A 12,245-nucleotide genomic window follows, 5' to 3' on the forward strand; every position below is an offset into this window, starting at 1 on the left:
ATATATATATAATTTTCGTTTTTATTTTAAAATTTTTTACATAAAATTTTATTTTTATTCTATGGATAAATTTCGCTCCTTTTTTTTAAAAAAATAGTAGAATCTCCTTTATATATAAAAAGAAAGTAATAGTAGTCTCAAAAATCGACAAGTACCATATTTTAATGGTTTACTCTTTACTGGTGTACTACTTATTTGTATCTCAAATGCACCCAAATGATGAGGATAAGTAATACAAAATCTGTTGGATAAAAAGGAATCAACTGTCAGAAATATTTTCGTTCGAATGTACTTATATATGACACACATATACATCCACTTCGCTTTGTTTACAAAAAATTGAAATTTTCTGTTGAGTTAGAGAGAGTATATTATTTCGTTCAATAGAAACAAAAACTTCATCAAGATGGCAGAATCTTATGACTATTTAGGTGATGTTAATGCAAGAAAGTTGTTCTTGATGGTTTAGAGAAGAAAAGTTGAATCTATAGTTTTTTTTAAATTTTGATTAATAAATTTTTAAACCAAAAAATAAAATTTTGTTTCTGTTTAGACTGCGAAATTGATTATATAAGAGATAATTTTATTTTGTCTTATAACTCATGAAAAAGAGAATCAGAGTAGGGAAAAAGAAGATAATATAGGCATGTATCTTGGTTCAACTGCTTTGTTCAATGCAACTCTCCACTATACAAACAACAACAACAAAGCCTTGTCCCACTAAGTGGGGTCGGCTACATGAATCAAACGACGACATTGTACTCTGTCATGTGTCATGTCTACAGAGAGACCATTTACATGTAGATCTCGTTTGACCACCTCATGGATGGTCTTCTTAGGTCTTCCTCTGTCTTTCGCCTCTTGTCTATCTTCCATCTCATCCACCCTCCTGACTGGATGTTCTATCGGTCTTCTTCTCATATGTCCAAACCACCTAAGACGCGATTCAACCATCTTTTCCACAATGGGTGCTACTCCAACTCTCTCCCTTATATCTTCATTCCTTATTTTATCCAATCGCGTATAACCACTCATCAATCTCAACATCTTGATCTCTGCCACACTCAACTTATGTTCGTGCTCTCCTTTAGCCGCCCAACACTCCGTACCATAAAGCATATCTCTGTAGACATGACACATGACAGAGATATGCTTTAAAATATTACATCCACCAATTTTTAAGGATTCAACCTAATCCTATCAGGAACAAACCAGACTTCTACCTAAGTTTGACTTGATTAGGTTCACTCCCTAGACTCTCAACAAATTAAGTACTCACCCAACTTAACAAGGGATACCTCTTAGATATAGAATACAAAATAGAAATATAATCAAAAGAGATATGACATAAATATTGACTTTTCTCTCCAAGTTCATCTCTTTGCTTTTTCTTTTAATGTCTTTTTCTTAATGCCTCACTTATATGCCTTTTACCATTGAATAGAAACAAAGAAAGATACAACATACAAACAAAATGTTCAATGATAAACCATGAAGGAGATCATGTTGAACAGCTCTAAAGTTAAGATGAACCGAATTTAGCACTCACATATGTAGCTCTCCATCTTAGCGGAATATTTTTTTGATGTAGAAACACTATCCAAAACGTTGAGCAAGAACAGTACATATGGTCTTAATGAACTCAAACTCTGGTTCTCTCTCCTTGCAAATTGAAGTGATTTTTCTTTTTGTATGGAGTCCTATAGCTAGCTCAAGGATTTGTAGAACTAACTCAACTTCTTGAATCTTGAGCTGGCTGATGTCTTACTTTCTTTTTCTTCAATCAGAGCAAAAAATCAGGGATTTGAAATCAGAGTTAAGCAATGCAATTTTATTGGTAACAAATCCTCAATGGGTTTGATAAATCATAACCATTAACCTAGTGATTTGGCCCCAAATTTAATATTAGCCATTGATTCATAGCAGAGTAAAGTAGCTATCATTTTCTTCATATCACTCAAAATGGTTGTGTAGAGAAAAAGGGAAATCAACAAATAATTGACTTGCATGTTAATAAAAATAATTTACCTTTTCTCTTCTGACTATGCTTAATCTATGCATTTTGATTTTGATTTGACCCAACTTTCTTGATTTGCTTTCCTTTCTTTTGATTTGGTGCTTAATAAAAAAATGAAGCACCTTTTCTTCTTTGATGGTTAATGAAAAAGTGAACTTTTCTTTCTTCTTTGTGCCTTATTCGAACTACCAGAGCTCCACCCTCAGCTATATGCTCTTCCTTTTATGAGGGTAACAGGCTAGATTGGTTTGATAATGCATGGTGGCTTTGATGATCTACTTGCTGATTTGTTGTCCAATTTGCAATTTGTTGGGCTGTACCATTACTTTGGGCCTGCAATACTAATACAAAGATCAAATTCAATTGGACTTTTAACCCAACTAAAATCAATATTTGTCATCATAAAAAATGTTATTATTGTTTATTAAACTCAACAAAATTTTTGGTGGAGCTTCAAAGTTTATGTTATCAGGATATGAAAACTTCCAAGTAAGTTTAATAAGAAGGAAGTGCAAAGCATTGAGATGATCTTGTAAGATAGTAAGGTGAGCATTTTAATCATTAAAAAAAACAATAAATACATATGTAGAGCATTTAAAGTAATAAAAATTATTTACATAGTGTCTTAATCATACAATTTTTGTATTTTTGTAAAATACGAGGAAAATAGGATGTTACTTCAATACCTAAAGCGTTGGTCCACAAGTGGAGTGGTATGATTGTTCAATTCCAAATTTATGCCATGAACAATTTTATTATTGTGAAGAATACCAAAATAGCACAGACAATCCCAAGCCAGTGTATATTTTCACATAGGACAACAGTGAATCATGTTTAAGAATCGAGCTTTCTGCTGGAAGCCTTTAGGTTCAAAACTATAGTTAAGCTTCTCAACACTGGGAAGATTCACCAGAGCGATTTGTTTGGTATGTTCTTATCCTAATCAATTGTTTGGTATTTAATTTGAAGGGTTAAGTACGATTTTGGTCCCTAAGGTATAGACTGAAAATTTTTTCGTCTCCAATCTTTTTTTGTATACAAAATCGTCCCTAAGATTTAACTTGGTTTTAAAATCGTCCTTATCTTAGGGACCAAAATCGTACGGAGGTGGCGGCAGAAGCGGAGGTAAAGGTGGATCATGGACAACTTCTTCTTCTTCTTCCCTTCTCCCTTCTTATTCTTCCCTTTCCCCTTCGCATGAGGAAAAATACTCTCTTTCTCTTATTATTTTTTTTTATTTTATAAATTTTTGTTATGGATAATTTAGTCCAAAATTTTAATATTTAAATAAAAAAGACAATTTTGTATGAAAAAAAGGTTGGGGACGAAAAAAATTTTCAGCCTATACCTTGGGAATCAAAATCGTACTTAAAAGACTTAAAGTATGTATTACATACAGTAACTTTGCTTTTTTTTACTACAATTTTCTGAGTGATTTTTTTCATCTACAAAATACTTAATTTGCATTTCTCACTGGTAGGCACAAGATTGATTGCATTCTGTTCGGAGAGTGAATTTAGCCTTTTTAGACCATAATACAACTAATGATAGTTCTAGATATTTATCTTGGACTCCAATATGATTTATGTGTAGCTAGCTGAAAATTTGAATATGAACCTCCTTAGGGATGTTATTGCTAAAAAACACTGTAGATTTATTTAAATTTTCTATATGTCCATTGAAATTCCTGTAGTTTTTTAATAGAGAAAGGATATTATCACAACTATCTCCTTTTACCTTAAAAATAGGATATAATTGTCTGTGAATAATAGATGATTGACTGAGGGGCACTTTCTATTAACCTATATTTCATGAATCAGTGTGTTTTGTTCTGTCTTATGAAGTAAGAAAAAAAGTCTTTATGCACAGAATAAAAATAGGTATGGAAATAGAGGACAACCTTGATTGATACTTCTATTTGGTTTGAAAAAAAAAAATCAAATCGTTGTCCATCCATATTGACAAAATAAGAAACAGTGGTCATTAATTCTTGAATTCAACCTATCTAAGTTGGTCCAAAACCCAATTTTTTCAACATAAATCATAAAAAATGTCATATCCCTATCATATATCTTACTCATGTCTAGTTTAATTATCATTTCATGTTCCAAAACCCTCTTTTTATTTTTGAGATCGTGCATACATTCATAAGCAATGAGAATATTGTTTGAGATCAACTTACCCTTAATGAAAGCACTTTAAGTATTACTTACCAGTTTATTCATCATGTGCTGGAGTTTGTGAACAAACACCTTGAAGATTATCTTGTATATTACCGTAGAGAAACTTATATGGCACACCTTTATCATATCACTAATATAAGAAATCTTAGGAATAAGACAAATCTAGCTATGGTTGAAGATTTTCAAAATTTTTCTACCTACAAAGAAGCTTCTAACTACCATATACACATCCTCACTAACAATATTCTAATAGAATTAAAAAAATTTAACAGTCATACCACCAATAATATTCTAACTACCATGAACTCTTGCAACCCTTAGTTTTTCTAATTTAAGCTGAATATTATCCATTTTCAGCCTTGAATTAGATCTGGTAGACTGCTGTCACTGGATCAAGCGGTGTCTACATAACTTTAGCTTATGCACTAATTTAAACATCGCTGGTCCGCCAATATTTTGTTGCCAAACCTCATTGATAATTCATCTAACTTCTTCTGATATGCACCATCGTTCCTGAAACTTGAATGTTCTCTTAGTTCCCTCAGTTTTCAATTTTGTATCAAGCAATAGTGGAGCATGATCCAAACCGAGTTCTAAAAGACAAAGTACAACTGTATTGAGAAATCTCTTCAGCCACACCACCCCTATAAACACCATATCCAAAACGATCACGTATAAGTTCAGATTCACCTCTACAATTAGAACACGTCTATGGACTACCCATTGTGTCAATGTTTATAAGATCTCTATCTTCAATAAAATTATTGAAAGTTTCAATTGATGATTGCACGCTGTCATTCCTACCCATATTTTTTTTTTTTTTGACTTTTGATAGCATTAAAATTTCTAAGTACCACTACTACACCTTGAAATTGCCGAATAACTGAAATATGATAAGTAAATTACAAAAGTTGAGTATGATCATTTATGCTCAAATATATTCCTACCAGCCCCCATTCTTCATTTGTACCCAAGTCTTTAACTGCTGTTGTAATATAAAATTATTCCAACTTCACAATTTTGACTTCCACATCATCTTTCCATGCCAAAGCCAAACTTCTTGCTACACCACTCGGTTTTACTATGGCCCAATCTTTATAACCATATGACCTTAATTTTTCTTCCATTTTTCGAAATTGATTTTTCGTTTCGCATAAAAAAAATCTTAGGGAGTGGGATCTATTAATCCCTATCAGACTGTGGATTATCAAGGACCTTCTCAAATTCCGACAATTTCACATGAGGACCTCATATCTCTTTGGATGCCATTTGACAGCCGACACCCTCCACTCTCATGTCATCATCACTAGATAGCTCCATACACATCTTTTTGATATTATCATTATTCTCTTTTAATTTCTTCCAATTTGCATCTTCTCTCCAATAATCATCTTTCCAATAATTTCTCCTTAATGGACCTCTTGTTAATTATTCTTAGACAAAGTCATATTTTCCAACAAAATTAAGGAACTCGAGTTTGTGATACCATTCCAAACTACTTTAGAAATTTCAAAAATTTAGTTTGTATTTGTTCTCCATGCTTCTCTTTGGCTGTCTTTTAACATGATCATTCGTTTCTTTTATAGTTAGACTTGAAAATTCTTCCAATAACTAAACTGGTGGTAGTTTTTTCATTGACTGAGGTGTCTTATTATTTCGAGACTTTTTTGTCGTCTCTCCATCTTCCCTAACTTTCACTCTTCTCTTAACATGATCCGCCTTTACCTATTTTCCAAATTTATTTTGATGCAAATGATCCGAGATAGAATTCTGCATCAACCTTTGACAATCTTTAGCAACGTGGCCTAGATGAGCACAGTATGTACAAAAAGCTTTAAGTCTCTCATATCGCAACTCCAAGTCATTCTATAAAAAAATTAAAATATTAATTAAAGGTGACTAGAAAAAATTAATTTATATACTTGCTCATATTTCCTATTGTAATTAAAAAAAAAAGAACGAATGACAATACATTTAATACATCAAATTTAAAGTCAGAGTCTATTGTGAACTAATAACTAAAAAAAGAAAATCATTATTGGTTTTGTGTAATGAATATAATACATCATACCAAATAGGGAATTTCATTATAATTTAAATTTTATATTCAACTAGAGCGTATTTGTTTTCTTTTTTGCATAATTTGCTTGGAGTAGCTCCGTGCAGTAGGTATGACTATGAAGCATGAACTAATCGGACAATTTAAGTTAATTTTTTATTTGTTTGTCTACGGTAACTAATCTGCTAATGAGCTGCTGAACGCATAAGACAAAATTAAAATATTTTGACATTTGTTTAAGCGAATCAGTGAGCTGATCACTTGATGTTCCAAATTGATTGGCAATTTAAGTTACTAGCAGTAGTATATCAGTATTTTAATTTTAATTGACAGTATTTCATTAAACAAATAAATAGAAAGTTAGAAGAAGACGAAGAGACCAATAATTTTTCCCTCCAAAACTCAGAATGTGAAGTTAAGTGAACTATCATCAAGAATTTAATGCCCCACACTTATCACAAGTCACAATAAATCGCAGAACAGTGAGTAACAATGAATCGTAACAATGAGACTCGAAAGAAGAAGAAGAGCCTCTTATTTGAATCCTCAAACCCAAACCTTACTAACTTCCCACGCCGCTTAAGCGTCGCAGATATTCTTCTCACCGGTGACGAAGACGAAAACGACGCTAATTCCATGGCCGGCGTCGGAAAACCTTCGCTGTCTGCCAGATGCTATTCGCCTTGGCGACTTCTTGCTAGGTTGCTTAAGGTGCTGAGGCACACTAAGGGACACACAGCGGCTCTGCGACGGAGGCAGCAGAATGAGACTCCTCACTCCACCGCGACTACGCCGTCGCTGATAAACGTATCAAATGGCAGTAAGGAGTTCGGTGAGAAGCTCTGATTATTTTTTCCCGATTTTTTTTTGTTAAGTTAATTTTGGTAATTTTAACTGTTTTGTAACTTGCTTATGCTTATGCTTCATTCGCATGTGAATAGTGATGTACACAAAATTTTACCTGAATCTTTGATCTGACTGTATTTAATATAGTGGATTGTGACTTCATCTCTTTGCAATTTCTGATTAACCTAAACCTTTGTAATTAGTCTAATGCGATTTCCTAGTTCAAATCTTGAAATTAGCAAACATTTTTGGGAGTATTAGTTTGTTTATTAGCGGGATTAAGATTCACCGTTGTATCTGTTGATCGATCGTTTTTGTTTATATGTTTTTCCCATCCTGGAGGTGATTAGTATGCCATCAAATGCTAAAATACTAAAATATATTTATTTTACAGAAAATCGCTAGCAGTCTTTAACAATTTTGGCTAGCATTAGCGAGCACACAAAAAATTTACTAATTTCTGTGTGCAAACTCTGGTAAATGTATGTAAGTGCAACTGGATTGACTCGTGTTTGCAAGCTCAGATAAATATAAGTGCAAATTATATGCTTCTTGTGTGTAAGGCCTGTAAATGTGGGTGCATAATATTATTCGTTCAAAATAATAATATTTGGTGGCCATGAAGCATTGATGTTTATTTTATTGTTTGGTATAACATGCAAAATTGTTTCACCCGTTCCTTCTCTTTACAATTTCCCTTCATAATCAGTGACGAGTTATGCATTTTTCTCCTTGATAGTTACTTCATGATGTTGTTGATGTGTTCTGCAGGAGAGTTGCACGATGATGCTTCTTTTAAGCTAGGAGTTGGTTGTGGTTTACTATATATGATTGCAGCTAGTAAAAATGAGCTTGGGAAGATGGTTGAATTGCGGAAAGAAATGGAAATGCTCCTTCAAAATGTGAAAGGGGTACTGCAGAGTAAAGATGCACTTATCAAGCCATTGAAGCAGAACGATGCTCTCACCTGTTCCATAACTGATGTTCAAGAAGTTTCCGACTTTCACAGTCCTCTTTCAGTTCATTCAAAAACACCATATGTTCACCAAGAGTCAACAAGTGGAGTGGTTCATAAACATTTTCTAGAATATAATATAAATGACCGTAATAAACTTGCAGAAGAAATAAATGAGCTTGAGGCAGAATTTGAAGTTGAGTTAGAACGGTTGCAGCTGTATATGGATAGAGAAGCTGTGTATGAAGATGCAAAACACGAAATAGTTAAGGTAGAATTTTCATAGAGTAATTCTCATTCGTATATTCATTTTCTTATTCTGATATCTATTAAATCAACCAAGAACAATTTTGTGTCCGTCCATCAATATCAATTTTATCAAGTGAAATTCCCTTTGAGGGATGCATCTACAAATATCTCATTACTCTTCTGTTTAGAAAAGTATTGTGGGGTTAGTTTAATCTGGTATGAGAAGGAGTAACGGCTTTTTAATAATTTTTGTCAAGCTGTTGATTATGTTTTGGGTTTGTTCTTTACTTCTGTTCTTGGTTATTAACTTATTATCCATTCCATAGTGGCTGAAATCGGTATTTGGCAGGTAAATGCTGAGGACTCCCATTCAAAGAGCCATAGTTTGAGTTCTGGTGAAATAGTAATGGACCCGCAAGGAGCATGTGCTGATGTATCTTTTGCAGTTCCTCCAGTTGAACTGGAGAGAAGATTGCATGAACTGCTACAAGCAAGAATGCAAGAACAGATATCGGAGTTGGAGTCTGCTTTAGAATGCACCACTCATAAGCTTGCTGAGAAAGAGATTGAGGTTACTTGGTGGAAAGACACTGCAAAACTTGTGTCGCAGCACCTTCCAGAAACTTCTCGGTTTACTTTCCGTCTTGATCCTGATACTGCTTTGAAGTTGAGTCAAGTTGTATAGCTTTTGAAAGAGTGAAGTATAGGCCATTGTGGTTTTTGCACAACGTAGTAACAACCTGTTGCTCCATTTTTCCTTTTCATTTAAATTTCTGGTTCATTTATGGAGCAAATAGTTCGGACTTTGGAGGTTCTCAATAGCTTTGGTGATATAACTGATATGACAAAATGGAGGAAGCTAAATAGTTTCCCACTTTTAGTAATATACTCAATGCATGTGAATGTGAATGTCGCTTTCTATATGTATATTTTGTCAACATTTTTTCTCCCTAAATTGTGAAGCTCTCAATTTTTATTTCTCCTTTGTGGGTTAGGAAATCTGTGTTTTCTGTAACACAATGATCTTCACATTGGCAGAAGGACGCATAAAAGGATGCGTTGTGTGCATTCAATCGTCCTTGTTATTAATCAAACGCTCCGTATTCCCGTGAACGAAGGAGAAATGTTTTTACTAAAGAAAAAGTTGAAATGTCGATTTCTATCATTTACTTTTGCCTTTTGAAGGACCACAGCAGATAGCACATAAGTGTAGATTTTTTTTAATCAAATTGTCCCCTCAACCCCCCGGCCCTTCTTTTTCCTCCACCTTTGTCGTTATTAATTTATGACAACAACTAGGTAACCAAAAGCATATCAGCCAAAAATTAGCCAAAATGTGTTTGGACTCCATGAAAAATTGGATTTTGGTTTGTGCTCCGTGATCCCAAGAGCAGTTTTCAAACAATTATTCAAAAAATGATTCTAATTAAATGGTTTTGTTTACTTTTTGGCTGATCACCTTTTGGTTCCATATACTTTTCCTTAATTTATTTATTGGTCATGGGTCGTTTTTTATTTTTAATATTAGTTCCTGGATGGCGAAACACACAAAATGGGCTTTTCTGATCTTTTTCTGAGTTATGGTAAGAGTCAATGATTGGCCCGAAATCACTCAGCCCGTTTCCTGAGGAGAGAGACGACCCATGACTGGGAGCATTTTGGTGATTGACCGAAAAGTGAGGGGTAGAGATAGAAATAAGGAGAAAAAAGTGAGGCATTTTTGTAAAAGTAACCCCAGGAAACGCTGCAACACAAGTCGTTTGCTACTCATACTCTCTAAGTCTCAACACCATCTTTTCATCTGGTTGAAGCGTCAAAGAGGTGAAAAAGAAAATTAACTATAAGAGTAAGAAAAATGTTTGGCCCGTAAACCTGAATAACAATCTCAAGGTTCTGAAAGCCGTACTGGACTGGTCGGTCTGACCGGTCTAACTGCAAACTGAACACAAATGCAGTTCGATTCAACATTAAAAACCGTTGAATTGGTCGGAAACTAACAGGTTATATCGAACTGAGACCTGACCGATTCTCTTGAAGCGACGTCGTTTGCCTTGTTACGAAAAAGAGCGCGCCAAGATTCTCTTCGGTCCTCACCCCCATTCTTCTGCGCTGCAGTCCTCCACCCCAAATCACAATCCTACGTCACAGAAGTCTCCCCCATCTCCGTAGGGAGTGAGAATCAGCGCCGCCGGCCATTGCTCTCAGGCACCTTGAAACCTTCAACCAAGCTTCCCTCTCTCAAAGAAAGAAAAATGGTGACAAACCCTAGCCTCTGTTGTCACCGTCGTTCTTCCCCATCTTCTTTTCTTCGCGCGTCGCCAGCTTCTTCGCCTGATCCGGTGGCCTCATCGTCCGTCACCAGGTCCAGTTCGTCGCGTCGTCGGCTTCTTTGCCTGGTCCAGTTCGTCGTCCGTTGCGTCGCCAGGTCCAGCTTTGTCGTCCATCGTGTGCTCGTCGCTGCTGCCAGCTTCTCTGCGTCACATTGTTGCTCCCTCTCCCTCTCCTTCAAATCTATGCTCACTGCCCTCGCCGAATGATTCTTGTGATAAATTGATACTGGCTTGTTGACTTGATAATGGCTTAGGCTGAGTTTGGTAAAGCTTTTTCAAGAGGTGCTTGTGCTTTTAAAAAGTACAAGCACGTCATTTTGCGTTTGGTAAATTAAAAAGCAAGTGCTTGTGCTTACGGCTTTTAAAAGTTAGGGGTGCTTTTGAAAGCACCTAGAAGAGAGTTTTTCAAAGCTGGCTTATGCTTACCAAATTTTTTTCATTTTCTCGCATATATTTTTCGCTATTATATTGCCATTGAAATCCTCGTATATTTCTAATTTCTGATCCTAACCTTCACAAATTATAACACAATCTTCATATATTTTTTATTTTTTAACCTAATCTTCATATATTTTTTTATTTTTTATTTTTAGTGATAATATTTAGGATAAAATAAATTTTTATGATATTTATATAAAATTTTAAAGTTAAAAAATAAAAGAATTTATTTATTATATTTATGTTTATTATGAATTTTTTATTTTAACATTATTTTATTTTAAAATATTATATAAACTTTTAAAAATTTAAAAAAAAATTATTTTTTGTTATAAACATGTTTATTATAATTTTTTCAACTTTTAAAAGCTATTTTACCAAACATAATTGTGGTGCTTGTACTTATTAAAAGTCATTTTTAATTTGATTTTACCAAACGCAAGTGTTGTAGCTTTTAAAAAGCTATCTTTTAAAAGACAGCTTTCATAAGCTACTTTTAAAAAGCAAAAGCTTTACCAAACCAAGCCTTAGTGAATTGGCTGGAATTAAGTTACGCCATGGTTTCTGTAGGAGGAGCATTATATCTCTACTATTATCCGTGTTCCCTTTTTAATTACAATTTGATTTCATTATATGTGGGGTTTTGTGGTGATTCTTTTGCAAAATCATAAAAGAAGTTTTGTAATTAATCATTATTGAAAACAAAATTGAATGTTACTTTGGTATTTGATCAACGATTTTGCTATCAACATGTTATTTCCGTTAACAAAATTTTGGAATTGAATTTACAGGTTTCTTAATTTTTATAGGAGTTAGTTTCTTAATCTTGTGCTTATATTGTAACTGTTAATTTCAGTTATTGATAATATAAATCAAGAAGCATTTGCTAATGTTTTCTGCTAATCAAGTAGCATTTGCTTAGATTGTGACTATCTTCCATTTTTTCTCTTAGAATATGCTCTGTTCAAACTGGTTTCTGCCTCAGTAATTATATGCTGAATGTTTTCAATATTCTCTTATAATTGGGGATTGTATCAATTATTATATGTTCATTATATGCCTCAGTCATTGTTTTATTTTTTGACTCAACTAGATTAAAATAATATTCTTTGTTTTTAACTTGTACACTGTAATTCAATTCAATTATTTTTAATAAAAATATAATTAT

The 12,245-nt window shown here is 33.7% G+C and overlaps 1 protein-coding gene across 1 annotated transcript; it reads left to right on the forward strand.

Moving 5' to 3' along the window:
- On the forward strand, nt 6,623-9,264 carry LOC107621795 (protein POLAR LOCALIZATION DURING ASYMMETRIC DIVISION AND REDISTRIBUTION-like). Its single transcript, XM_016323793.2, has 3 exons — nt 6,623-7,091; nt 7,877-8,331; nt 8,659-9,264. Exons 1-3 carry the CDS (start codon nt 6,752-6,754, stop codon nt 8,992-8,994), a joined length of 1,131 nt encoding a protein of 376 aa, XP_016179279.1. The 5' UTR covers nt 6,623-6,751; the 3' UTR covers nt 8,995-9,264.

This window comes from Arachis ipaensis, chromosome B10 (assembly GCF_000816755.2).
Source record: "Arachis ipaensis cultivar K30076 chromosome B10, Araip1.1, whole genome shotgun sequence".
In the NCBI taxonomy this organism is placed as follows: Eukaryota; Viridiplantae; Streptophyta; class Magnoliopsida; order Fabales; family Fabaceae; genus Arachis; species Arachis ipaensis.